General features: G+C 36.3%; 1 protein-coding gene across 5 annotated transcripts in view; it reads right to left on the bottom strand.

The window, feature by feature from the left end:
* The window catches only part of LOC106057252 (protein Wnt-1-like), an 81707-nt gene that overhangs the window by 6120 nt on the left and 48134 nt on the right, over nt 1–27453 (bottom strand). For 4 of the 5 annotated variants that reach the window (XM_056014575.1, XM_013214366.2, XM_013214369.2 and 1 more), the window contains exons 2-4: nt 25709–26463; nt 16100–16359; nt 1080–1348 (exon numbers count right to left, since the gene is read on the bottom strand). In XM_056014575.1, the coding sequence (XP_055870550.1) occupies nt 1080–1348; nt 16100–16359; nt 25709–25806 (627 nt within the window). In that variant the 5' untranslated portion in view covers nt 25807–26463. Of the gene's footprint in view, nt 1–1079; nt 1349–16099; nt 16360–25708; nt 26464–26608; nt 26825–27453 lie in introns of those variants that run through there. The other variant, XM_056014576.1, reaches the window with a different exon arrangement.

Genomic DNA, 27453 nt, shown 5'->3' with positions numbered 1-27453 from the left:
TGTTCTATAAATACTGTAGAAGTAAATATATTATAATATATTTATTAATATAACAAGGTTCCACTTTTAGACATTACGATCTATAGGGAAGATGATGTTAAGGTCATCTTTTCCTTTGACCAACGGTTAACGAGCAGGATGCTATGTGGCCAGCACAACGACCAACCTGCTCTACTTTAACCAACTAAAGTCATGTACTATTAGAGTTGCAACAGCGCCCCATATATATATATATATATATATATATATATATTCATTATTTTATAGATATAGGCTAATATGAGAGACCTGTTAATAATGATATTTTAAATTCTGTTAAATAATTAATCTTTATTTTGAATCAACAATACAAAAACATCACTTTAATAATATATGGCTGTATTACAGGAGCACTTTTTTTTTGTCCTCGTCAAGTTTTGATTATGTAGACTGTAGAGGTATCATTATTTGCTCCCTTTGAAGAGATCTTTTCGTGTTTTTTTAAATGATGAAAACATAATGGTTAGAACAGAAAAGCAAACTATAAAGTTAATTCCCAATACAGTGCTCTAAACTCTAAACGATAATTTTGTATTGGAGAATTATAGGGTTAATGTTAATCACAGAAAACCATCTTTATTTCCAAATTTTATGTTTTATCTGATTCTGCAAAGATAAAATAGACATTAACACAGTTAACCAGGTATGTTTTGTTTTTACTGTTGTATTTTGTTTGCCGAATGTATAAAAAAGATTGATAAACAACGATTTGCATTCGTACAATGGCAATTATAAACATGCATAGCCTTGGAGGAAAAGGCAAAGATCTTTATCCTTAGCATAAAAGTTTAAAAGATTCGGCCAATGATGATGTGCCATAACTTTATGACAGTGTTTCCCAAACTTTTCCCTTAACGGAACACTTCGCACATTCTGAGTGTCTAGAGAACAGTTTGCTTATTTTTCACGATAGATTAATTCACATGGGGGCCTACTAGTTAATTATTCCAGGTAGTTCGTTGAACACCTATTCAGGCCTCGCGGAACACTAGAGCCCCGGCGGAACACAGTTTGAGAAACACTGCTTTACGATATCTTACCACTCGTCCAGCCTCGTTGTTGTGCAGGTTGGTCATGTAGCGGAAGTCTCGCCCTTTCTCCAAAATGTCCACGAACTTCCTAGAGAATGCGTGTCCGAACTTGGCGTTGTCGCTGCAGCCGCTCCACTCCCAATCTCGGCCTGCAGGCCGGTCGTGAGGTTCCGTGTCGCAAGTGCAGGTGCTGATGCCGCCTTCCGCGCAGGAGCGTGACACCGAATGGGCCACTGCCGCGCTTGTGATGGCGTAAATGAACGCCGATTCTCTGCAACCTGGGTGTTCAGAAAACAAAGCCAAAGGGTAAGTAATTAAGAAAACGAAGATTTAAGCAATGAAATTTGGGCACTATTCTATGGCACTATTCTCTATGGCACTATTCTATATCACTATTCTATGGCACTATTCTATGGGCCTATTCTATAGCACTATTCTATGGCACTATTCTATGGCACTATTCTATGGCACTATTCTATAGCACTATTCACAGCACTATTCTATATCACTATTCTATGGCACTATTCTATGGTCCTATTCTATATCACTATTCTATGGCACTATTCTATATCACTTTTCTATGGCACTATTCTATGGCACTATTCTATAGCACTATTCTATGGCCCTATTCTATAGCACTATTCTATATCCCTATTCTATGGCACTATTCTATAGCACTATTCCATGGCACTATTCTATGGCCCTATTCTATAGCACTATTCTATATCCCTATTCTATGGCACTATTCTATAGCACTATTCCATGGCACTATTCTATATCACTATTCTATGGCACTATTCTATGGTCCTATTCTATATCATTATTCTATGGCACTATTCTATATCACTATTCTATGGCACTATTCTATATCCCTATTCTATGGCACTATTCTATATCACTATTCTATGGCACTATTCTATGGTCCTATTCTATATCATAATTCTATGGCACTATTCTATATTACTATTCTATGGCACTATTCTATATCCCTATTCTATATCACTATTCTATGGCACTATTCTATGGTCCTATTCTATATCACTATTTTATGGCACTATTCTATATCACTATTCTATGGCACTATTCTATGGTCCTATTCTATATCACTATTCTATGGCACTATTCTATATCACTATTCTATGGCAGTATTTTATATCCCTATTCTATGGCACTATTCTATATCACTATTCTATGGCACTATTCTATATCACTATTCTATGCACTATTCTATGGTCCTATTCTATATCACTATTCTATGGCACTATTCTATATCCCTATTCTATGGCACTATTCTATATCACCATTCTATGGCAGTATTCTATATCACTATTCTATGGTACTACTCTATATCACTATTCTATGGCACTATTCTATGGCACTATTCTATGACACTATTCTATATCGCTATTCTATGGCACTATTCTATGGCACTATTCTATGGCACTATTCTATGGCACTATTCTATGGCAGTATTCTATATCCCTATTCTATGGCACTATTCTATGGCACTATTCTATGGCAGTATTCTATATCCCTATTTTATGGCACTATTCTATGGCGCTATTCTATGGCACTATTCTATATCGCTATTCTATGGCACTATTCTATGGCACTATTCTATGGCAGTATTCTATATCCCTATTCTATGGCACTATTCTATGGCAGTATTCTATATCCCTATTCTATGGCACTATTCTATGGCAGTATTCTATATCACTATTCTATAGCACTATTCTATATCACTATTCCATGCAACCATTATATGCCACTATTCTATGCCACAACTCTATGGTGGAATACTGAGGGGATTAAAGCGTATCTTATAAATTACAGATGTTCCTTAGTATTGGATGGTTACGTCCTGCGCGTGTCCATTGTGTTTATTTAGTTCTCTATGGCACTATTCTATGGCACTATTCTATGGCACTATTCTATGGCAGTATTCTATATCCCTATTCTATGGCACTATTCTATGGCGCTATTCTATGGCACTATTCTATATCGCTATTCTATGGCACTATTCTATGGCACTATTCTATGGCAGTATTCTATATCCCTATTCTATGGCACTATTCTATGGCAGTATTCTATATCCCTATTCTATGGCACTATTCTATGGCAGTATTCTATATCACTATTCTATAGCACTATTCTATATCACTATTCCATGCAACCATTATATGCCACTATTCTATGCCACAACTCTATGGTGGAATACTGAGGGGATTAAAGCGTATCTTATAAATTACAGATGTTCCTTAGTATTGGATGGTTACGTCCTGCGCGTGTCCATTGTGTTTATTTAGTTCTCTATGTTAGAGACTAAAGCCTTTATGAGGCGAACCACCATGAGCATAATGCGGCCGTTTAAAATGAACAATGTGGCCCCATTTTTGTGTCTTTTTTTTACAAATCTTTTATCAACTCACTCTGTCTTTCTGTCTATCTGTCTGTCTGTTTGTCTGTTACACATTTTAACACGTTTTTTTCTCTTACATACCCTTCTCGGATGAGTTGAATCTTTGCACAATTATTCATTGACATTGAAGGCTCGGATCAATAAAAAAAAAATAACCAAGAAGTCAATTAATTATGGGTCATTTTTTTTATTTGAAATATCGAATAAGGGAAATAGCTTCTAAATTATTGAGAAATATAGTTGTAAGAGTGGGGCTCTTTCCCTTGGGGAAGATTTTTATTTGTTAAGTGGTGCGAGAGTATTCCCATGGCATTGTGCGGAGTTGTCAACAATCCGGGCGCAGTTCTTCAAAGGATCCGTTTCATACATGGTGTGTCCCGCACAGTTAGTCTGGTAAAGAATAGGAAAGTGGCAGTGGTTCCCGGTGAACACGGCATTTGGCCGCACCTCTAGTCCGCGAATCCGGAAAGACCGTGTCACTGGAAATAGACACTCGTAAGACCTTCTGCCAGACAGAGAGGGGCTTTTTGTTCGCCTATAGCTCAACTCAACCTGGCAGTTTCAAATAGGATGCAACATGAAGGCATACGATCAAGAGGAGACTGATCTAGAGGGAACATAATGCAATGAGGACGCATTAAAATTGTGCTGTTTAAATGCAAATCAAAAAAAAAAAAAAAAAAAAACTAGGCTTATATTTATTAAGTTCCCCTTTTAGACCTTGTGGTCTATAAGGCAGATGATATAAAGGTCATCTGTTTCTGCGGACTTCGGTTAACGAGGGTTTCATGTGGCCAGCACAACGACCGACCGCCTTTACTTTTCCCCAACTAATTTCAGGTACCCATTAGAGTTGGGTGGACTCAGAGGCTACCAAAGATCCTGAAATTAAAAATCCTAGTCTTTACCAGGATTCGAATCCGGGACCCCCGGTTCGGAAGCCAAGCGCATTACCACCTCAGCCATCGCGCCTCCTTATATTTATTAAATCAGTATAAAGGCAATAAGCTTGTTTCTCTTAAAATCAAAATTTAAAGATGTGTTATATAAGATACACCGCTTTATGAGTGTAGATGAACGAAATGCTTTAGCTATAAATTTCAATAAAAATATAAATATATAATTATGTATAGATGGTTCCTGTCTAAAGAGTCAATGGAAGTGCCCAAATAAAATCTTATATCTAAATTCGCTTCTATGCTTTTCTTCACGGGATCTTGACAAATAGCTTATTACAATAATATTATAATATACAAGGCTTGTCTACGAGTCCAAAGATTAATGAGGACTGCAGTATTTCCCGTGGCTACGTAGACCCATCTGTGACCTACATATTTTGCCACAACCAGTCAAGCATAACCATTGTCCGCCGTTGGCCGATTAATATTATAATATTTTATTTACAAATGAACATAGAAAAACGTATTCCCCGTTATTAATATAATATTTATAAAAGTCAAAGTGAATTTTGAGGTGCGCTACAATTCAACCAATTGTCTAACACGAAACGCAAACACCGAACCTTTGCCTTTAATGAACCCCTAATGGGAGGACCGCCCCCTAAGTCCCCCAGTTTCCTGCCGCTGATGGAAATGACAGGGGCTCCATGTTTTCAGGTGCACGGAAGCAATTTCTATGTATCAATAAAACGTCTTCAAGATTCCCCACTCTCTCCCCCACGCACACACGCACGCACGCACACTTTCTTTGACGATAACGCTAAAAATGTGCCTAGATCAGGAGTAAGAGAACAATAGACTTCTTTCTTTAACTTTAATGAAGAAGACAGTTCGGTCTAGGAAGAACAGCACCTGAGACACGCCGTAAGACAATTTGGCGGTTCGGGCTACAATGACGTCTCATAAATTTGTTTGGAATAGTGTTTGGGATTTTATTTGTTACATGAGGCGTCCTTGCATGTTTGCGAAAGACTATGATTATATCAGCGTGTTTGTTTTAATAGGAATTAATTATTTCTGTCCATGTAATGTCGATGTAAAGATCATTGCACAGTGGTAGTTAATATATTGAAGAGTTTCATACCGGCAGAAAATCTAAAAATAGCAACTTTTTTGGTATATCCGGTGTAGACAATAATGGAAGAGTTAATAAGCTGAGGCTAAGTGGTAAAGCGCTTGCCTTCTGGACCGGGGGGTTACGGGTTTGAATCCTGGTGAAGACTGTGATTTTTAATTTCGGGATCTTTGGGCGCCTCTGAGTCCACCTAGCTTTAATGGGTAACTGACATTAGTCTTGGAAAAGTAAAGTCGGTATGCATGGTGCTGGACACGAAACCCTCGTTAACAGTGGGTCAAAGAAATAGAAGACCTTTGCTTCATCTGTCCTATAGACCACAAGGTCTGAAAAGGGAACTTTACTTTTTTAAATTATTTTAATAAGCTTTGCTTTTCAAAAGTTTAATGGTATCTCCTGGGTGCGTTCTAAAAATGCAGAATCCAGTTTTTTTCAAATCTATCTCGTTTGTAGCTTTTATTTAGTTGGCAATTTTTAAGTTCAATTTATCGTCCTTGGCATAGTTCAGTTTATCGTGAAAATCTCCCATAATGCATTGTTATTTTGTAAAAAAAAATAAATGTCGAATGAATAAATCAAATCAATGTGTGTATCTTTACAAAACAAAAAAGTATTCTGTTTACGGAGTGCTACGCGCAGTTTCAAAACATCTAAAGCACTTTACAAGCGATGGTAAATTCCAATGTTCAAAAATCACTTTTAGCACTTTAAGTTTTTGAGATACAGTTTGACAGTTGAACAGTTGGGGGGCGTTAATCGTTTGGCTTCTGAAATCGTAGGACTGTTATCGTTGTAGACTAGGGTTAGGAATTACGGGCTTATTAGGAGGTCAATGATGAGAACTAACGATTTTTAATTCAGTTAAGGCGGTTTGTCGTTGTGCCGGTCATATGACATCCTCGTGAGCCATTCACTGCATTATAGCTCGCAATATCTGAAAGGGTTCCTTAATCACTTTTTTTTTTCAAAATTCATGTAAGACAAAAAACAATTACGGTTTATTATGTTTTTAAAATTGCTTTTAAGTAGCTTTTCGTTCGTGTTCAGTCCGCTCTCTTTTGAAGACTAGTGGGGGGGGGGGGAGGAATGGCTGCCTGGATTGTCGTTCTGTCGTCTTGATCGTCCCGGGTTCATGCCCTGGCCGCTGCCACCCCCCATCGTCTTGTGGAAGGTTTGGACTAGGAAGTAGATTATCATCAACTCTGAAGGAACATCCTTCTTCTTCTTCTTGAAACTGTCAGGTAGAGTTGAGCCCTTGGATTTTGGAACTCTAGGCACAAAAGTGAACAAGAGCTCCCTCTCATCGGCCTGAATGAGAACAGTGTCTGTCTGGCGGGAAGTCAGAATCGCGGCCTCAGGCGTATCCCCGCCATTTTCCTTTTCTACACCAGGGTAACCGTGCTGTACACGCCATTTATGTAACGGGCCGCCCTTTGAAGAACGGCGCCTGGATTGTGACAAGGTGGTGTGAGCTTTTTTTACAACTCCGCACAGTGCAATGAGGATGCTCTCGCACCCCACACGGGAGTCTTGTTTTGCTACCCTTTAGCCTAATCGTTTCCTCCTACGACCGATTTCTCCCTGGCGCCACTATGAGGCAAGGTACCATGCTTGGGAAGGAACATCCTAAACATGTAAAACATACAAGGGATTATCTGGGAGGTTTCCGTGCTGACTTTAGGCGCTCAGCAAACACAACTCTCCTCGACTCTGGATTTGAACTCGTGCCATCTTGTTAGGTGGCCAAGCCGTAGCCACGCGGTTTTAGCCTCTCAGCCACACAAAAAAGGCTACTTATATGAGAAAGTCTATTCTACATTTTGAAAATAAATGAAGACGACCCCTTGTCCCCCGTTTTGGGTTTTTTTAGACCTTGTGGGCTATAGGGCAGATGATTTTAAGGTCATATGTTTCTGTGGTCTACGGTTTACGAGGGCGTCATGTGGCCAGAACAACGACCAACCACCTTTACTTTTCAACAACTAATGTCAGGTACCCATTAGAGCTGGGTGGACTCAGAGGCACTCAAAGATCCCGAAATAAAAAATCCCAGTTTTCACCAGGATTCGAACCCGGGACCCCCGGTTCGGAAGCCAAGCGCTTAACTGCTCAGCCATCGCGCCTACATTGTTTTTTTGGTACTTTGTAAAATAAAACTACCATTTCTTCCCACACACCTCCCCCATGTGTCTTGACGTCAAAAAAAACAACAACAAAAATTCTGGTCACATGAAATTGAATACAATCTACTGACGCCAGCTACACAGTTCAAGTACTTTCGTCTTCTCCTTCATGCTGTTAAGTTCCATAAGCAACTATAAGAATAAAATAAATACCATTAGCAAATGTTTATTTGATGAGTAATGTTCCAGGAATGACAACCCTTCGATACAAGAATCAAGAGCTTCTGATAAGATCAAAGCGGCCACCAAGAGAAAGAGCTGGCTACAAACAGAGCAGGGGGAATCAAAAGACAAGCAAAAAAGAAAAAAAAAACAACAACATTGGACGCGTTCGTTTTGGGCTCCTGGTCCATTGAACTAGTGACTCAGAGAGAGAAGAGAAAAACTGAACATGTATTAATTAGGTCTGGGTATGTATGAAGCGTTTGAAGATTACAAAAAGAAACACATTGTATGGCCATATTTTGAAAGGCCTGTGGGGTCACAGAATATCGACCGTTGTGGAACTTAAAGTATTCGTTTATTTTACTAGGGATGATAAACTAGATTGCCACGTGGGTCCACAAATCCTCTTCCCAGTGCTGTATTGAACAGATGCACATATTGGTACTTCCGGTGTGAAACGGATGTGAACAAGAAAAACATTTTAAAAATATATTAAAAAAACAAAACAAAAAAAAAAACAATACATCCATTATTCAACTCCAAAATATAATAAAATAATTAATAAAGTAATTCAACAAATTTTTGATTCAATTCGGATATGGAACCCGTGACACCATCAGCTACTAGAACTTAACTCTTTCTCTCCTAAATGACGATCCCAACGTTGATTCCACCAGAATGTGGTAAATAATTACTGAGAGAAAGAGTTAAGAAGTTTAGATTTGTCCAACGAGGGAGTCATACTTGTACAATTATTTATTGGTATGTCCATTACATGGACATCTAGATCTAACACTAGGCCTAAAGTTCCTCATGTGGCCAACGAGCTAGTCATTCTTTTTCTCAGCGATATACACCAACCGATAAATCTAAAGGAAAAATCGTTAGAGGCGTTTTTCAGATCAGGGCCCGCCAACCCACCAATATTCCTCCATGAAGAAGTGACTTGAAAAAGTTGTAAAAATTGATACCTACATTCGAGCATTGATATTGACACATATTTCTTTACGTCATTGTGTGTCTGTCGTAAAAGTTCATTGTCAACTCTTTATTTTCGATGTTAACTTCAGCAGTTTGTCCAGGGTGTTATCTCTTCATAGCGTAGCTTCTTAAGGATGAGGATAATGTTTTGTACTACTAATTACATAAGGGCTAAATAGCGTCCAGTGTCTTGACCTAAGCTCAGCAATACTTTGGTGCAGTGCTGCATCCTTGGTGTGTAGTAATTAAGACATTTGTTTCATTCTTCCACACGATTTTACTCCTCAACATCGAATGCATGCTTTACAAACATAATTGACGGACTTCAAAGCAGTGGCGTAGCTAGGGTGGGGGAGGAGGGGGGAGAATTTGAATATCTCCCCCGAGCCCTCACTTGAGGGGGCCCCCAAATGAGTGTTTTTTACATTAAAAATTAAATATTAAGCAAAATAGAAAATTTCTACCTACGCTCAAGCTTCAGAGATCAGCTATAGGCAGAAAATGCAAATACAATGTTTTTACTCTCCTTAAAAAATCACGTTGACGTCAGGTAGATGTCATGTAGATGACAGGTAGATGTCAAATAGATGCCAGCTAGACGTCGTGTGAATGTTAAGTACATTTCAGTAGGCCTAGATTTAAGACAGACTTCAGGTAAATGTCAGATAGTCTTCATACAGTTGTCAGATAGTCGTCAGATAGACTTCATGTAGATGTCAGATTTCTGGTTGATGTCCGATGTTAGGTATATGTCAGTCGAAAGACTGTTAGATTGTCTTTTAGTCGTCAGGTGTTGTCAGGTAGGTGTCAAATATTCGTCAGATAAATTTAGGATTGTGGTCCTAAAGTCGTCAGATAGATGTCAAATAGTCTATATGTAGATGTAAAAAAGTCTTTACAAGAATTCAGATAGTTTTCATATAGACGTCATACTGATGTCAATTAGTTGTCAGATGGTCTTCATTTAGACGTCATTTAAATGTCATATAGATGTCAGATAGTCTTCATATAGGTTTCATTTAGAATCTAGTTGTCAGATGTCAGAGAGATGTCAGATAGTCATCAGTTACATGTCAGGTAGTTGTCTGCTTCGATTTACAGATATTAAGAAAAGTTCATTGAACTCTCTTGCCAGGATTTCGGAATAAAAAATAAATCCCAGCCACCCCATCAAAACGTTTATCCCTCGGCCACTAAACTCCTTATCTTCAATATCATCCACCATTCTTTATTTCTATTTTTTCTCATGCCTCAGAAGCTTTTAGATATCGGCCGTGTTCTGGATCAGACATAACGTTTTGGAAACGAGAACTAAATAAAAGCCAATGTTGATAGCAGGTGTAAAAAAAACTACAACCTTTTATTAGAGAACAGAAAGTGAACGGTGACAAGCCATCATTGATTGAGGGGAACAAAAGATCAAAACCAAAATTAACTTTAATAGAATGATTTTTAAAAAATTACTGATATAATCGAAAACTGGTGTACATGTATTAAATGCATGTAATACCTGATTGATCTTGAGACAAAAGTCACAATTGAATAGATTTGCAGTCATGTGTATCATTAAAAAGTAGCTTTCATTCAGGGTGTTAAAAAAGGAAAAGGTTATGTTTCAAAAGAGTACTCCCAAGAGGTTATAGTGTATTAGTGTTTCGCTCGGTCAAGCGAGAAATATGTCCTAAAATATGTGTCCATACAGAGGGGCGTACTGTCTAGACGTTTGGCTGTGTGACTGAGCGTACTAGTTCAGTGACTTGCTTAAACAGTGGAGTTGTTTCCTTTGTAGGATGTTTATGTTGGATACTCCAACGTACTGTACTTGTGAAGATATTGACTGTTGCTCTTTGATATTACTCAAGTGTATTGTCACTTGACAGGTACTGCAATGTACTCTTCTCTGTCACATAGTTTAATTGAATTCATTGAATAGTAACATGTTTTGGAAACAGACTTTCACTAGACAAGTGCACTACAGGAGCAGTCGTCTGGAGGAACCCAGGTCCATTGCCCCGTCGAACAGACGACAAGACGTCACTCCTAAACATTTTCACGTTCAGAAGATAAGACGTCATTATTATGCATTCCCACATTTAGGAGACGAGACGTTACTGCTAAACATTCCCACGTTCAGACGACAAAACGTCAATACTAAACATTCTCGCGTTCAGACGACAAGACGTCATTACTAAACATTCTCACGTTCGGACGAAAAGACATTACTAAACATTCTCATGTTCAGATGACAAGACGTTATTGCTAAACATTCCCACAATCAGACGACAAGACGACATTACTAAACATTCTCACGTTCAGATGACAAGACGTCATTACTAAACATTCCCACGTTCAGTCGACAGGACGTCATTATTAAACATTCTCATGTTTCTACACTTCTTTACAAAGTAAACACTGGAAGCATCAGCACCTATTATTAGTAGACGTTCTAGGCGCAACATTCTCACCCTTCAAATCACAAAACGTACGACTCTTTTAAGTATTAAACTATTTTATTTTATTGAAACCAAAATCAGGTAAGTAACACACATGATATGCCATTTTTTTTAAAAAAAAGGTAAAAAAGAAAGGGAATTGACTTGAAGGTAAAGGGAATTAACCAAGCGCCAAATCACCTTTGAACACGGAGACCCAAATTGACCTCATAAAATTGTCACAATTCCTCAACGTCTCAAGTCATCCAACTTGCTTCTCATTAAGTGAGAATCGACCTGGTCTGGAGGGACGCTGGGAACTGTGAACCTTTGTCACTCTCGCGCGGGAACACGCTGAAGGTTTTTTTGTCGATTAGCTCGTGGCCCCTCCAAACCAGGGTCTTAATCTCTCGCGTTCACACCCCTACAGTCTATAAAGAGTCGCTTTGGGGGCAGTTGGCCAGGAGCATAGATAAACATAACAATGTAAGGAATTAACTTTTACGACTGTTCGCAGTATGTTTTCCCGAGAGGCAGAAGTTTTATTGGCCAGACAAGAAGGAACGGGGAAAAAAGGGAACATGTTGGGAATCAGTAATAGAGTCTACACGAGGAAGAAAGAGAAAGTTTTGGTAAACCAAACACAAGAAGACAACGACGCTGTCAATATTTTTTTTCTTTCACTTAAGAGATTGATTAATCAATGAGCTTAGTTATTGGTGGCATGCCGAAGGGCTGAAGACTTCTTTTTATTATAAAGCTTATATTCATTCACTTCCTTTGTCTGTCTGAAATGAGTTTTTTTGTTTACATGTTTTTTTGTCATACTTCACATTCTCGGATCAAATTGAAAGTTTGCACATTTATTCATTGTAGTAATTCGACACGTTGATCAATAAAAAAAAAAGTAAAGAATTAATCAATTTGTTAATTAATTTAGTTTTTCATATATGGTAAAGAGAAATGATTTTAGCAGTACTTAAAGATGAGACCGTTATTACTTCAAAGAATGTTTAATGTTTCTAGTTTTATATCATGTGCATATACACACACACACACACAAAGTAAGACTTACCAAAAAGTGTGTTTGTTGGGGGGGGGGGGGAGGTCACGGTCGAAATAAAATAGAGATTGAATCGAAATATAATAGAGATTGAATCGAAATATAATAGAGATTGAATCGAAATAAAATAGAGATTGAATCGAAATATAATAGAGATTGAATCGAAATATAATAGAGATTGAATCGAAATAAAATAGAGATTGAATCGAAATATAATAGAGATTGAATCGAAATATAATAGAGATTGAATCGAAATATAATAGAGATTGAATCGAAATATAATAGAGATTGAATCGAAATATAATAGAGATTGAATTGAAATATAATAGAGATTGAATCGAAATATAATAGAGATTGAATTGAAATATAATAGAGATTGAATTGAAATATAATAGAGATTGAATCGAAATATAATAGTGATTGAATTGAAATATAATAGAGATTGAATCGAAATATAATAGAGATTGAATTGAAATATAATAGAGATTGAATTGAAATATAATAGAGATTGAATCGAAATATAATAGTGATTGAATTGAAATATAATAGAGATTGAATTGAAATATAATAGAGATTGAATCGAAATATAATAGAGATTGAATTGAAATATAATAGACATTGAATTGAGATATAATAGAGATTGAATCGAAATATAATAGACATTGAATTGAAATATAATAATATAATAGAGATTGAATTGAAATATAATAGAGATTGAATTGAAATATAATAGAGATTGAATCGAAATATAATAGAGATTGAATTGAAATATAATAGAGATTGAATTGAGATATAATAGAGATTGAATTGAAATATAATAGAGATTGAATTGAAATATAATAGAGATTGAATTGAAATATAATAGAGATTGAATCGAAATATAATAGAGATTGAATTGAAATATAATAATATAATAGAGATTGAATTGAAATATAATAGAGATTGAATTGAAATATAATAGAGATTGAATTGAAATATAATAGAGATTGAATTGAAATATAATAGAGATTGAATCGAAATATAATAGACATTGAATTGAAATATAATAGAGATTGAATCGAAATATAATAGAGATTGAATTGAAATATAATAGACATTGAATTGAGATATAATAGAGATTGAATCGAAATATAATAGAGATTGAATTGAAATATAATAATATAATAGAGATTGAATTGAAATATAATAGAGATTGAATTGAAATATAATAGAGATTGAATTGAAATATAATAGAGATTGAATCGAAATATAATAGACATTGAATTGAAATATAATAGAGATTGAATCGAAATATAATAGAGATTGAATTGAAATATAATAGACATTGAATTGAGATATAATAGAGATTGAATTGAAATATAATAGAGATTGAATTGAAATATAATAGAGATTGAATTGAAATATAATAGAGATTGAATTGAAATATAATAGAGATTGAATTGAAATATAATAGAGATTGAATTGAAATATAATAGAGATTGAATCGAAATATAATAGAGATTGAATTGAAATATAATAATATAATAGAGATTGAATTGAAATATAATAGAGATTGAATTGAAATATAATAGAGATTGAATTGAAATATAATAGAGATTGAATTGAAATATAATAGAGATTGAATCGAAATATAATAGACATTGAATTGAAATATAATAGAGATTGAATCGAAATATAATAGAGATTGAATTGAAATATAATAGACATTGAATTGAGATATAATAGAGATTGAATCGAAATATAATAGACATTGAATTGAAATATAATAATATAATAGAGATTGAATTGAAATATAATAGAGATTGAATTGAAATATAATAGAGATTGAATTGAAATATAATAGACATTGAATTGAGATATAATAGAGATTGAATCGAAATATAATAGACATTGAATTGAAATATAATAGAGATTGAATCGAAATATAATAGAGATTGAATTGAAATATAATAGACATTAAATTGAGATATAATAGAGATTGAATCGAAATATAATAGACATTGAATTGAAGTATAATAGACATTGAATTGAGAAGCCAAAGAAAAGTCATATGACTGCGTGTATGTGCTAGGGTTGCACTATGCAGCAGTTGTTTCCAAATCATGTCAAAAGTCTATGCCGGAAAAATCACGATGCGCAGATGAAAAGAAAACAAAAATTGTGCTTTCAGAGAGCGAAGAGAGATAGAGAGAGAATGAGAGAAAAAGAAATAAAAAGCGAGCCGTAAAATTTCATTCCAACAGATACACTAAATCACATGGTTAAAAAAGGATGTAAAAATGTTGCCCGTTTATTACAATTCAAAAAAAAAAAAAGAAAGGACTGTTCCGGCCATAATTATCCATATCAAGCCTGGGAACAAATCAACGGGTGTAGCCGGTGTGTACTGCTTGCTATGTGTACAAATGTACCTCCTATGCTGTTGTTATAAATTACGTTTTGAATGTACTTCAAATTGTACGTGTACATTCATTGAACTGCCCACACAATCATATAACAACTAATGTATCAAGAATTACTCATTTTTAAATTTTCGACAACTTTTCCACAAGAAATGTGTTTACACATTCAGTCTGATCAAAGGAGAAAGTTTACTGATTTAGATAGAAAACATTTGTCTTTAAGTTTTCTTTGAAAATGATGTTGGAATATTGCACACCTCTCTACGAAGTAAGGCCGACACGCACTTGAAACCTTGTCTGCCTTGAGGCTATACCTAGACACGGGAAAGTCTTCGGTGGTCGATCCTGAAAAAAAGCAGTTGCCGGTTACCCTTAGGCAGCTTGCAGTACATACGACTACATCCTGGCAAACCTTGAACACTGGAACGTTCCGACCCTAATCAATTACCAGGCTACATATCATCCCTTTCTACAACCGAGCGGGCGTGAATTTTATTTATATCCAGAATACGACCACTACATTCGCAAGAAGAAGCGCTCTGTTCTATGACTGAAGGCGGCCCAAATAAGTGAACTGGTTTTGTTTTGTTTGTAATATGTTTCGGATGTGTCTTCAAAGTTGAAGAAAATCTTCTTTTTAGTCCGTGTGATTGTCAAAAGAGTTGAGCCGATTGCTCTTCTTACTCTAGGCGTGTAAGCCTGCTTGAACAAACCGTTCTGTCTGGAAGAGGTCCAAGTCAACGCCTATGTAAGACATTGCCATTTCCGATATATCCGGCACTCCGGTCGCATGAACTAGAATGCATGGCCGAAGGCCGAGAACACAGGGAACCCCCGCTATTGTTGTACCAAGGTAACTGTGCAAGTTTCGCTATTAGTGTAACGGTCCCTTGAGGAACGGCGCATGGATTATCGACAGGGACGTGGAAGCTCTCTTTCAAAGGCTCTCCCATTCCCTTGGCCACTCCCACAGTTTTGTTTACTTATTCATTTAGCCTAATCACTTCCTCTAGCGGTCGTTTCCACTCGAGTGCCATATTGAGACAGAATAGCGTACTCGGGTCTTCTTAGTCCAAGCCTTCCTCAAGACGGGATGGCAGCAGGTCGGGTATGAGCCCGGAAACATCGAGAAGACCGAACGACAATCTAGCGCGCATACTACAAGACCAGGCAGCTATCCAACTTTACCACTAACACTATAACACTAACTTATAACTGAAATTATTTGTGCACTTTAGGTCACCTATTGGTTCTATTTTCTTAATAAAGAATTCATTGAAAATGTAATTAAGGAGAAAAAAAGGTTCATAAGTAAAAAATCAATTTTAGACATTTCATATCTAGAATTACCTTTCTGTATAATTTTTCCAAAAATTGAATTTCCATGACCATCAAAATTTGTTGGACAGTTCCAACGCCTGTTTTTAAACTGATGTTTGCATTCCTGAATGGCCATCTTGGCACCACTCTCCACAGCGACAATGCTGCCAGGATTTTTGGTCACCAATTTCCGCTGTCTCTTGGTCAGCGGCTCCAGGCTTGGATTGTTGTTGTGTTTGGTCAGTGGAGATCTCAAATCATTAGAAGGCTCTCCCGCTTTGGCCAAAGACCTGAAGGAAAATTTGAAGAATTAAAATGTAAAACATCAACAACAAAGAATGGCATACTAAGGATGTTCCTTAGGATCTTATAAATTGATTTTAAATAATAATAATTTTATATATCTGACAATGTGCCATTATATGAATACAAAATGTTGTTTATTATTAAATTGAGCATTTTATGTTTTAAAATGGTTTTTACTATTTGCATACAATAGTTAAAATGTTGAAAATACCCACTAAGTTTCACTTGAAGATTACCAAAAGAAGCCGCTATAGCTCTTATTATCATGTGAGGAGAATGGTGGCAAGGAGTTTTAAATAAAGCTTATTATATCCAGAGATCAAAACGTGACTGAAGGACGTATTCACAACATAAACACTTTTAATTCCATGTGCTCATAATAAATAAAATCATCTACATTAGCATAGAATAAGAATTTCAATAGTGGAGCTGTGTGTTCTTATAGGCCTAATAATAATAATAATAAGGCTTGTCTTCGATTCCAAAGATTAATGAGGAATGCAGTATTTCTCGTGGATACGCAGCCCCAGCTGTGACCTACAAATGTTGCCACATCCTTGGAAAGCTTAACCATTGTCCGCCGGTGGTCGATTAAGATTTTCTTTTCGTCGTCTGCGTCTGTCCTCGGCAGCGGATCTTGTTTTAATTCTTATATATGCTCAGTTGATGCATCTGAAACAGACCAAGTCCAGCTCCAACAGAAGACCATCAAAGATGTAGAATCTTTTCTTTTGTACCGTTGTCTAAAATGTAATAACAATGTGTTGATCATTGTAGACAGACCGCATACAACGCAGAGAGGATAATACTGACAAGAGTCCATTATAAGTAAAATTAAAAATACAAATAGTGAATACATATATTATTATAATTAAACATTTTTTATCATAGTGCTTTTTGATGTGGAGACTAAAACTTGGTGGCATACTTTAGATTAAAGATTTAGTTAGTGTTTAGTCAAAAGTACATATTTTCATTAAAAGTGCTGTTCAAAAAATAGTTTAAAAAGTATATCACAATGTAATGCCTAATATCCGAGCTTCGGTTATCTGAAAGTCCACAAAATCCGAAAATAAAATTAGGATATTTCTAGAAATGAAATAAAACTAATGACGAACAGTAAATGTGTGTATTATGTACTAAAATGACAGTACGTTTCAAAGACAGACAATATAATGAGCAAAACAGAACAATGTTTTATGTGGTTCTAAAAAAAAGTCTGTAACATTTAAGTTGAGGTAATGAATAGAAGAAAACATAGAAGAAAGTCATTAATAAATAAATAGAACGGAGATCATAGAAAGTAGTGGCGTGAAATAGTTTAATTATATTTTACCTATCAAACTGATAGCAAGTGGTAGTGTTACAGACACAATCATAAAGATACTAATATTAAAATAATTTTAAACATATTTCAGGTACTCAGAATATGATTGTGTATTTTTTCATGAATTAAATTTTCATTTGAATAATGCTAGAGATGCATGCAGTATATAAATACCATAAAAATGATTATAAAAGGGAAACATTTGCACATATACTTCAATCTCCACACAGTATTTCTGCTTTGTTAGCGACAATGAATAATTTATGCAAAGTTTCAACTTGAACTGAGAACGGAAAGGGGGAGGGATGGCGTGTACACATATTTTTTACCAGACTGACAAAGTGAGTTGATATAAGCTTTGTGTTAATCATTGACAAATACAGTGACCGATATAAATCTAGTTTTATACCTTGGTTCCGTGATCAACGGAAAACTGAAATCTACGTGTTAGAATTTTCAATGGATAAGAAAACAAAGTGTATCCAGCTGCCTTTTGTCCGTCAATGTGGGGAGAAGAAATGAATATTACCAACAATAAAACAATGAACGTTCAAGTCTCTTACGACATTGTAACAGTTAATGATAGTTTAGGTTTCAGTACAATTGTAATAAGTTTATAGTATGAGAATATCGCACCTTAACGCGTCAATATCTTCGTACTCATTGGTTCTAAAATAAATGTCCTCCTTTAGATTACTGTAAACCAAAAAGTCTCATCAATGTTTTACCGTGCTCTAATTAGCAGTATTTTAGGTTTCAACATGACTGCTTCATTTAGCTATCTGAACTTAAAAAAAAAAAAAATCTTAAACTTGTAATTGCTGCTAGTAATGCCACTAACAAAACCACATTTGGACAACTAGAGTCTCGACAACTATTCGAGAATAAACTTCATAAAAGATCTCAAAAAGACTTTCTAGACAAAAATAAACATCATTTCAGATCTCGAATTGAACATTTGACCTTTACAAATAAGAGACATTACATTGACTACATAAAGAAACAGACATAAGAACTCTTTGGCTTCTTTGGCAATCACATCATGAAATCATTAAAACTTTACAAATGTAACGCGGGAGACTGGTATATACGCAAAGGTAAGACAAATTCTTTCATGAATTACAAAGATAATCTTCCTATTCTTCTTCTTGTTCTTCTTAATCTTATTGTTTTTATTATTAATATTATTAACAATTTGTCCAGATCTATGCTAACTCCAAGTGGTGGATACGGCTAAAAGATGAACAAGAAAAACTGTCCAAATGATTTTATTTTATTTATCACTTAGAAGAAATTATACAACTATGCAGAATCGTTGCAAATGATTGCTCACCCCTGAGATGTTTAACTTTTTAAAAAATGATTTTTTTTCATCAATGCTACATCCCTTATTTTACATATTGTTTTTTTTTTATTTATTTAATATAGTTAACGAAACGTTAAGGTTCTGGTTTGAACTATTTGACTTGGCATGTGATGTAGTTTGTGGTTATAATTAATCTTGATCTATGTATTCTGTAGTTTGGAACCATGCACTTATTTATTGAACTTTAGTGAACAATCTGGTATCAGGCTTTGAGTTAACTAGACAAGTACATTATAAATGTGTTCTCTCAATGTGCCACACTTTTCATTGACAGATCCAGTGTAACGGAATTGAATGAAGATTAAAAAAAAAATTAAATTGATTTAAACACATCATTATTTTTTAGGCCATTGATTTAAAATACCACATTTGTAGACTGTACTAAGCTTCTCATTCTCATCAACTGGTGTCAGAGCGACATTCATGTAGAACAGTGATACCCCACTGAATTTGATCTAAGGGTCATTTTAATTTCCGACATTTTGTGTCGCGGGCCACATGACCGAAAATTTACAAAAGCTAAACAAAATTGACATGAGACTATTTTATAAGAAAGCTGTGGATCAACTACTGACATTAAATAATGAGATATTTGAAATGTTATTTTATTTACGCGTCTAAAATGGCTTCATTTCTTTACTTAAACTACGAGCATAATTGTAGCTAGCTTCACCGTCGACTCATTTTCTTGTTTGTTTTTTTTGGGGTGGGGGTGGGGGGGGGGGGTGAATAGTCCCATCGATCCTGCAATCTCTAGGCGTAGTTTAAAATTTTTTTTTATTCGCGGCTCAAACGTAAAACGCCTTTAATTTAATTTTATAGTGCCATTAATATATTTAAAAAAAAAAACAGCCTTACGTTCTTTATAAACCCAATATGTTGGCTTATTATCATGTTCCACAAACAAATAAAGATACGCACTTTTCCATGGTAGATTCTACATCCAGAGGCAATATTTCATTTTAAACATTTCATCTTATGTTAATTAAAGGTCATGATACCGGACTAACAAAAAATAGTGGTGAGGCCCTAACGTAGATAAAGAGATATTTTTCAACCTTTTTTGAGGTGGAGATTTTTCTACATTTTTGGTCGACGTTTTGGTGGACCGGATGAAACCATCTGTCCCTCGGGCCGTGTTTTGGGCATCACTGCTGTAGAATAGGTATCCGTGTCTTGCTGACTACCGTCCTTGACATAGCAAGGTGAAACACTGACAATATTGTCATTTTATCGTTTAGACTCAGAGTAGTAGAATCAAGTGTTGGAGACACAAGTAGATCAGAATAATATGGACTTCAGTATTAACTATGCCATTTCTGAAGATACATGTTAACGGACATACGGTGAATAATGTGTTTTTTTTCTAAAGAACTGTTTTTTTTTTCTTAACGATATTAAATTTGAATAGTTGTTTTAATGATTATAAAACATAAACATTGAGTTTATTATTTGTTTATATCAATTATAACAATACAGCCACAGATTGGGACAAAAAGAAATAATCTCTGACATATTGACAAAGAACTACATAGAACGGCTAGTGGGACACACTTTATTTGTTTCTTTTAATAAGTCAAGTTTCAGTTCCCCTTTGACACCTTGTGATCTATAGGGAAGATGATGTAAAGGTCATCTGTTTCTATGGCCCACTGTTGACCAGCACAACGACCAGCCTTTTCCCCAGCTAATGTTAGCTACCAATAAGAGCTGGGCAGATGTAGATAAAGTTATATTTAGACATGTTTACGCCCTAAAGATTCCGAAATAAAAATTAAAATTTCCACTGGATCCCCGCTTCAGAAGCCAAACGCTTTACCTCTCAGCCACCAAGCGTACTGTTTCTTTCAATGATCGTTGAGGATTCTGAGAAGTCGCTGATAACCCGAGTGACAACTGTTCCGTTTTTCAGAATATCAAAACATAACGTTCTTAATGTACGTATACCGTGCAGGAAAAATGTTTTTAAATTCTTTACAATCATCATAATTTTATTCATAAATTCTGAAGAATTCTTGAAATATGCTAAACATCGCTTCTAAGTAAAGTGGAATGGAATGGATTGTCGAATGGAATGGGGTTGCCTGAATCAGCCAATGAATTAGCAGAGTTTAAGTCACTGATTAACATCCATGACTGGATTAATATATGAAATGCGTAGGACGTAATTATCTTCTTTTGTGAAGTAACGTCTGTAATCTTTAAGATAAGTATTAGATCTAGATTTTATCGACATCTTTAAAAGCATAATCTCACAGAGTGTTTTCTACAAGTTCAACCTTTAGATAAGTATTAGATCTAGATTTTATCGACACATTCAAACATAATCTCACAGAGTGTTTTCTACAAGTTCAACCTTTAATACCATGGCAGATGGTGTAAAGGTCATCTTTTTTTGGCCGACAGTTAACGAGAGTGTTATGTGCCCAGCACAACGACCAACCTCCTAATGTCTGGCACCCATTAAAGCTGGGTGGACTCTAGGACGACGAAAAAAAAAGCTGAAATTTAAAATCGCAGTTCACCTTTCGGTTCGGAAGCCAAGAGTTTTTTTCTCTCGGCCAACACCACCGCCCCTTTCCAGTGTGTTCTCTCCACGGATCTAACATCAACAAACATTTTCTTTAGGGTATATATTTGTTAAAAAAGTATTAAAATAATATCTTCATTTTGACATCTAGACAATATTTCATCATGGGCGTAGCCAGGATATTTTTTCGGGGGGGGGTTTTGGGGGGTGAATTTTTTTCTCCCCCCCCCCAACGACCCCCCCCCCCCAGCGAAAAAAAAATTATATCTATTTATGTGTGTGTGTGTGTGTGTGTACAAAATCTTTATTACATTCTGACCCTTCATTCTTTCGGAAGACGCCTATTGTGCCCTATAATAGGTTCTTCCATGAGTTAGTGGAAAAATTGTAGATTCTTCGCCATTACTAGCAAAGGGGTCTGGGGGAGCGCTAGGAGCTCCCCCAGCGCGGGGCAAAGCCCCTCCGCCAAGCACTATTTCTGATATTGAAAAACAACAAAATGCATATTCTGAGGTATCTACAGTGCATTTTCCTGCTATTAAAAAGTTCTATTTCAAAAACCTAATGTGTTATTCTTACTGACTTAGACCCTCCCTCGTCGTTCGGCGCATTAGCCATCAAGCTGTTTTCATAAAATTGTAGACTCCCAGCCATTACTAGCAAGGGGGTCTGGGGGAGCGCTAGGAGCTCCCCATCGCGGGGCGAAGCCCCGCCGCCAAGCACTATTTCTGGTATTTAAAGCCAACAAAATGCATATTCTGAGGTATCTACACTGCATTTTCCTGCTATTAAAAAGTTTTATTTCAAAAACCTAATGTGATATTATTACTGACTTAGACCCTCCTACGCCGTTCGGAGCATTTGACGTCAAGCTGTTTCCATAAAAATCTGTCACTGGTAATGTCTGAAGCCTCTTCCCACCTACTATGAGGACCTACATGAATGAGTGGCGTCAAGTTGTACTAGGATATCATTGCAACTCTTCTTATGCTTAATTCATTTTGTTGGAGAACATGTCCCGCAAACATCATGCGTCGTTCTCTCACAATCTTACTAAGGTGTCGACTCCCAGTTCGGCATAGGATTTCCTTGATTTAGACCCGATCTCTATAACTGACTCCTAAAATCTGTCTTAGCCATTTTTGTTGAGCTACATTTAGTATTTTTCGATTTCGGTAGATGACTATTCACTGCAGTTTATTAATGGAGTCCTGCCACTGGTAAAAATGTGTAACCTCTCTTGAATACGCTCTTGGAATTAAGTGACTGTAGTTTGCTTTAGATTTTATATCGAAAAGAGAAGTTTTAACATCAAAATCTTCTGTTGGGGGTTTTCCACCTCGAAATGCTCTGTAGGGGGATCTTAAACTCAAAACCATCTGGAGGGGTTTTAAACTTTAAAAAAAAGCCATCTGTAGAAGAAGGGTTTAAACTCAAAACCCACGATTGGCTTGGCTACGCTCAAATAATTTTAGTGTTTAATTTGCTTTTTATTTTTATATTGAAGAGGTATTTTTAGCACCAAACCACTCTGAATGGGGGGTTTAAACTCAAAACCCCTTTCGGCAACGTTCATAGCATTTTGAGTGCATAATTTGCTTTTTTTCTTACACTGAAGATGTATTTAAATTTATCCTCAAACCCCACTGGAGGGGAGTTTAAACTCAAAACCCCTTTGACTACACTCATAACATTTTTAGTGTATAATTTGCTTTGTTTTTATTATTAAAGAGATATTTTTTACCTTCAAACCCCGCTGAAGTGGGGTTTAAACTCAAAACTGAGATAAAACAATTTAGCCACGCTCATAACATTTTGCGTGAGTAATTAGCTGCTTTTTTTTATATTAAAGAAGGGGTTATCGTAAATTTTAGACGGGGTTTTAAAATCAAAATCTTCCTTAACTGTGTTCTTGGAATTAGGGGATTTTCGTTTGCATTTTTTTTTTGTTTTGTTTTATAGAAGAGGGGAAGTTAACTGCAAAAACCCCAGGTAGGGGGTTTAAAACTCAAAACCCCTGGTAAGGGGTTTTAAACTCAAAACCCCTAGTAGGTTTTTTTTAACTCGAACCCCTCTGGTAGGGGTTTTAAACTCGAACCCCCCCCGGTAGGGGTTTTTAAACTCGAACCCCCCCTGGTAGGGGGTTTTAAACTCAAAACCCCTTTGGTTGTGCTGGGGCAAGTGATGGTTTAGTATTAAAATCTCACCTAAAATAAACAAAATCAAAGCAAAAAATCAGTCACTAAATTCCGACTCCCCCCCTTCGGGGGGGGGGGATTTCATTTCGGGGGGGGTTTGAACCCCAAAACCCCCCCCCTGGCTACGCCCATGTATTTCATAGTCTATAACTGAAAACAAAACCAAAAAAAAAACAACAACTTAAAATGTGAAATTGATCAGCGCTGTCCAGTCTTGTAGGCCTAGGCCACTTTCTGTAATTATTGGGTATTTTTTATTTACAACCACTTTTTAAATGTAGCAATTAAGAAAATGGCACGGGCCAACATGCACAGCATCTATGCCCTCCATCAACAGAGAAGACTACGCTGGTTCGGTTATGTCACTCGCATGCCAGATGGAAGAATCCCTATAGACATCCTATACGCTGAGCTTGCAGAGGGAGTCAGACCCAAGGGCCGCCCAAGACTAACCTACAGAGATGTCTGCAAGCAAGACATGAGAGACACGGGCATCGACCAAAGTATTAGGGAGGAGATAGCCCAAGACCGGACAGCATAGAGACAGACTGTACGTGCTGGTACGAACTTCGCCGAATGCAAGAGAAACGAAGCTGCGTCAGCCAAGAGAAAGAAAAAGAACTCTGCCCTGTCAACTAGCCCTAGGACAGATGCATATACATGTAAGAACTGATGCAAACTTTACCGCTCTAGAATTGGCTTGATCAGTCACTCCAGATTCTGCCTCATCTCAAGACGTAACCAAAGCCAGTGACTCATCTGGGCGCATCCATTGTCTTCCGAGACAGAAGGAGCCGTATACAAAGAAAATGTCTGCTTCTTAAAACTTAGAATATTCTAAAATAGTTTATTGATATAACACGTATTACACAAATTAAATTTTTCTTTTAAAACATGGTCTACATAACAAATGATGCTTTTATAATTTTAACTAGTTAATGAAGTTTTTTTTTTGCAAGGAAATTAAAAAAAAAAACACAAATATAAACAAATAAAAACAAGCTTTCTGGGACACATTCAGTCTGCGACACATTCAGTCTAGGACACATTCAGTCTGGGACACATTCAGTCTGGGACACATTCAGTCTGGGAAGATATTCTGTCCCGTAGACAAATTCTGTTAGGAACGCTCTTGTTTTCGTTCTATACCAAAATGACTACTTGTAATTAAAACAAATATTGTAAATAAATTTCAATCTACAGCTTATGTAAAAACAGAGAAAACTGAGACCGGAAGTACACGATAAACATGAAACCCTTGTCACATGAAATTTTCGCGAATTCCTTATTTAATAAATTACTTAATGAATAAATGGAAAAAAAAATAAACGCAACATTTCACTACTTCTTGCCATTGATAGGACTTAGGATGTTCAAACTCTATTGCACCATTTGTTAAATGACATAGAGACTCTGCTGCCCACATGGTATGCTTTTATAGCTTGTTGCTTCACAGGCCCGCCTCCAGAAATATCTTGGCCCCAGACAACTTGGTACGTGTGGGCCCTAGCTTCCCTTTCCCCACATGCCAAAAAAAACCCTTCAAATATGTTTACAAGACGCATAAAAATAGGCGTGAGGGGCCCCTTTTCTGTTCGGTTCCGGAACTAGAGTCTTCTTTGTCCCGCCTCCCCCACCTAATGGCTGCAGGCCTATGCATCCACACATTTTACCATCGAGTTCTTAAGAGCATGCATAAAGAACAAATACAACCCACCAAAATTGGAAATTAAAATTTGCGTTGTAAAACGTTTCAAATTGACTCCAATTGGCTACTTCAAGGAAAAAGAAGATGTCTCTCTAAGCGATGTAAAAGTTTAACCAGAAATAAACTGGCCTCATCAGTTGGTTTATATCTCAGGTAGGGATGAAAAGTTAAGTCTCAAAGAAAATTTCTGCGCCAACTACTTACCACCATTTAGTTCCCTTGGGGGCCTTCACCTTTGTTGATTTTTGGCTGCAGACGTCAGTTGTCAGCAACATCAAGCACAGCGTCACCATCAAGTGCATTGTCTAAGGTCATTAGAAACCGGATGTAGTTCAGATCCGAGAAACGAATCCACACTATCCACTTATCCTTAAAAAATATCCACAGTCTGGAAAATATACACAAGTCTTATCGAAGTATCCAATAGATGTAAACGTGCATTAACTAAATTTGAAGATATACCAACAAAAAGTTACAATAAAAATGTTTTCCTTTCCTTTGGATTAGAACGGGGTAGAAATGCAGAACAATTAAACTCTTGAATTAATCACGTGATTAGTTAAATCCAAATCTTATAGTTGTATAATTTGCTGTCTTTGTTACTCGACTCTGAAATTTTGTATGAATTTGTGTTTTGATTAGTGCACCAACAACTCAAGATTACAGTTAATGTTGAAACTGATGCTTGAGTTCACCATCAGCTATGAAACTCTTAGCTCTAGTTAATGATGGGTCTTCCTTTATTTCGGTAGCGTTGACGATTTAAGCCAATATAAAGTGGCTCTGCTGTCAAACTACTGTTGACGTTGTTTAGATGTAGCAGAAACACTTGAGATATAGAACTGGAGTTTCACGTCACGTTAAAAATAAGAGCTGGATTGTTTCTCTTGAGTGCTTAAACTTCCAGCCCATTTTAGTCTTAGAACTTGTCCAGCTGTGAGCCTCGCTTTGAACAATGTCTGTGAAGAAATAAAATGTATTAAAATTAATTTAAATAATTGCAGACCAAAACTAAAACATGTAAAAGCAACTATTTGTAAAATTTGACAGAGGATGACAAGGGTCATGACCGTCGCAGCTAAAAATTTATTCCTAAACTATTACTTATTAAAATATTCCATTAAAACTCCGATTCCAGTCCATGTGGATCATTCACAGCGCATCTCTGATGATGTCTGATTATTGAGAGGATATGTGGATATAAGTCCATGGCTAATCACTGGTGATAAAAAAGGTTAATTATGGTATCGATAGAAAAAAAAATTAATCCTCGCTGAAGTGGTCCACCTTGCCATGAGACTGATGAACATTTCAAAGGGGGAAAATGTGTACTTTCCCTGGGTTATCTCCCCCAATTCCTAAAAGGGGCCAACTCCCCACCTTTCCTCAACAAACGACACAGGACACTAGTTTTTTTTTAAAGCGCGGGGGAGTGTGAAAAATCGTGGAAGAGGGGGGAGGGGGGAAGGACATGAGAGAATGAATGACATTGAGGGTGGGGGTGGGTCGGACCAGGCAAGCCAATTGGAAAATCTGAACAGAATTGTTAGACTTCTCCACGTTGCTTATCAAACTTCTTTTATGATAAAAATGACTCGAACTTTCGATTCTGAGAGTCCAGTGGTCCAACGGTTCTCAATTACAGGTAGTAGCATGTTTGTTTACTTTGCAACGTGTACCAAGCAGACTTGAGAGAGATATTTCCCTTGTAGCCAAGTGATTAACCCTTACCCTTCCGTCCACAGCAAGCTAACAGAGTCAAGAACAGAGTTGATATCATTGTGTTCTAAACTTCAATAGAAAGAAGCTGAACATTTTAACAAGCAATAATAAAAAAAACAACTTTTTTTTTAAAACAAAGATTATCAAAAGGAAAGAACCGCCAATAACTGCCATTTATCTGAAAATTACACGGTTTAGCTCCTTTCCGCTATATAAAACAAAATTAA

Source organism: Biomphalaria glabrata, chromosome 16 (assembly GCF_947242115.1).
Source record: "Biomphalaria glabrata chromosome 16, xgBioGlab47.1, whole genome shotgun sequence".
Classification (NCBI taxonomy): Eukaryota; Metazoa; Mollusca; class Gastropoda; family Planorbidae; genus Biomphalaria; species Biomphalaria glabrata.
This window is presented reverse-complemented; position numbering and strand designations above follow the sequence as displayed.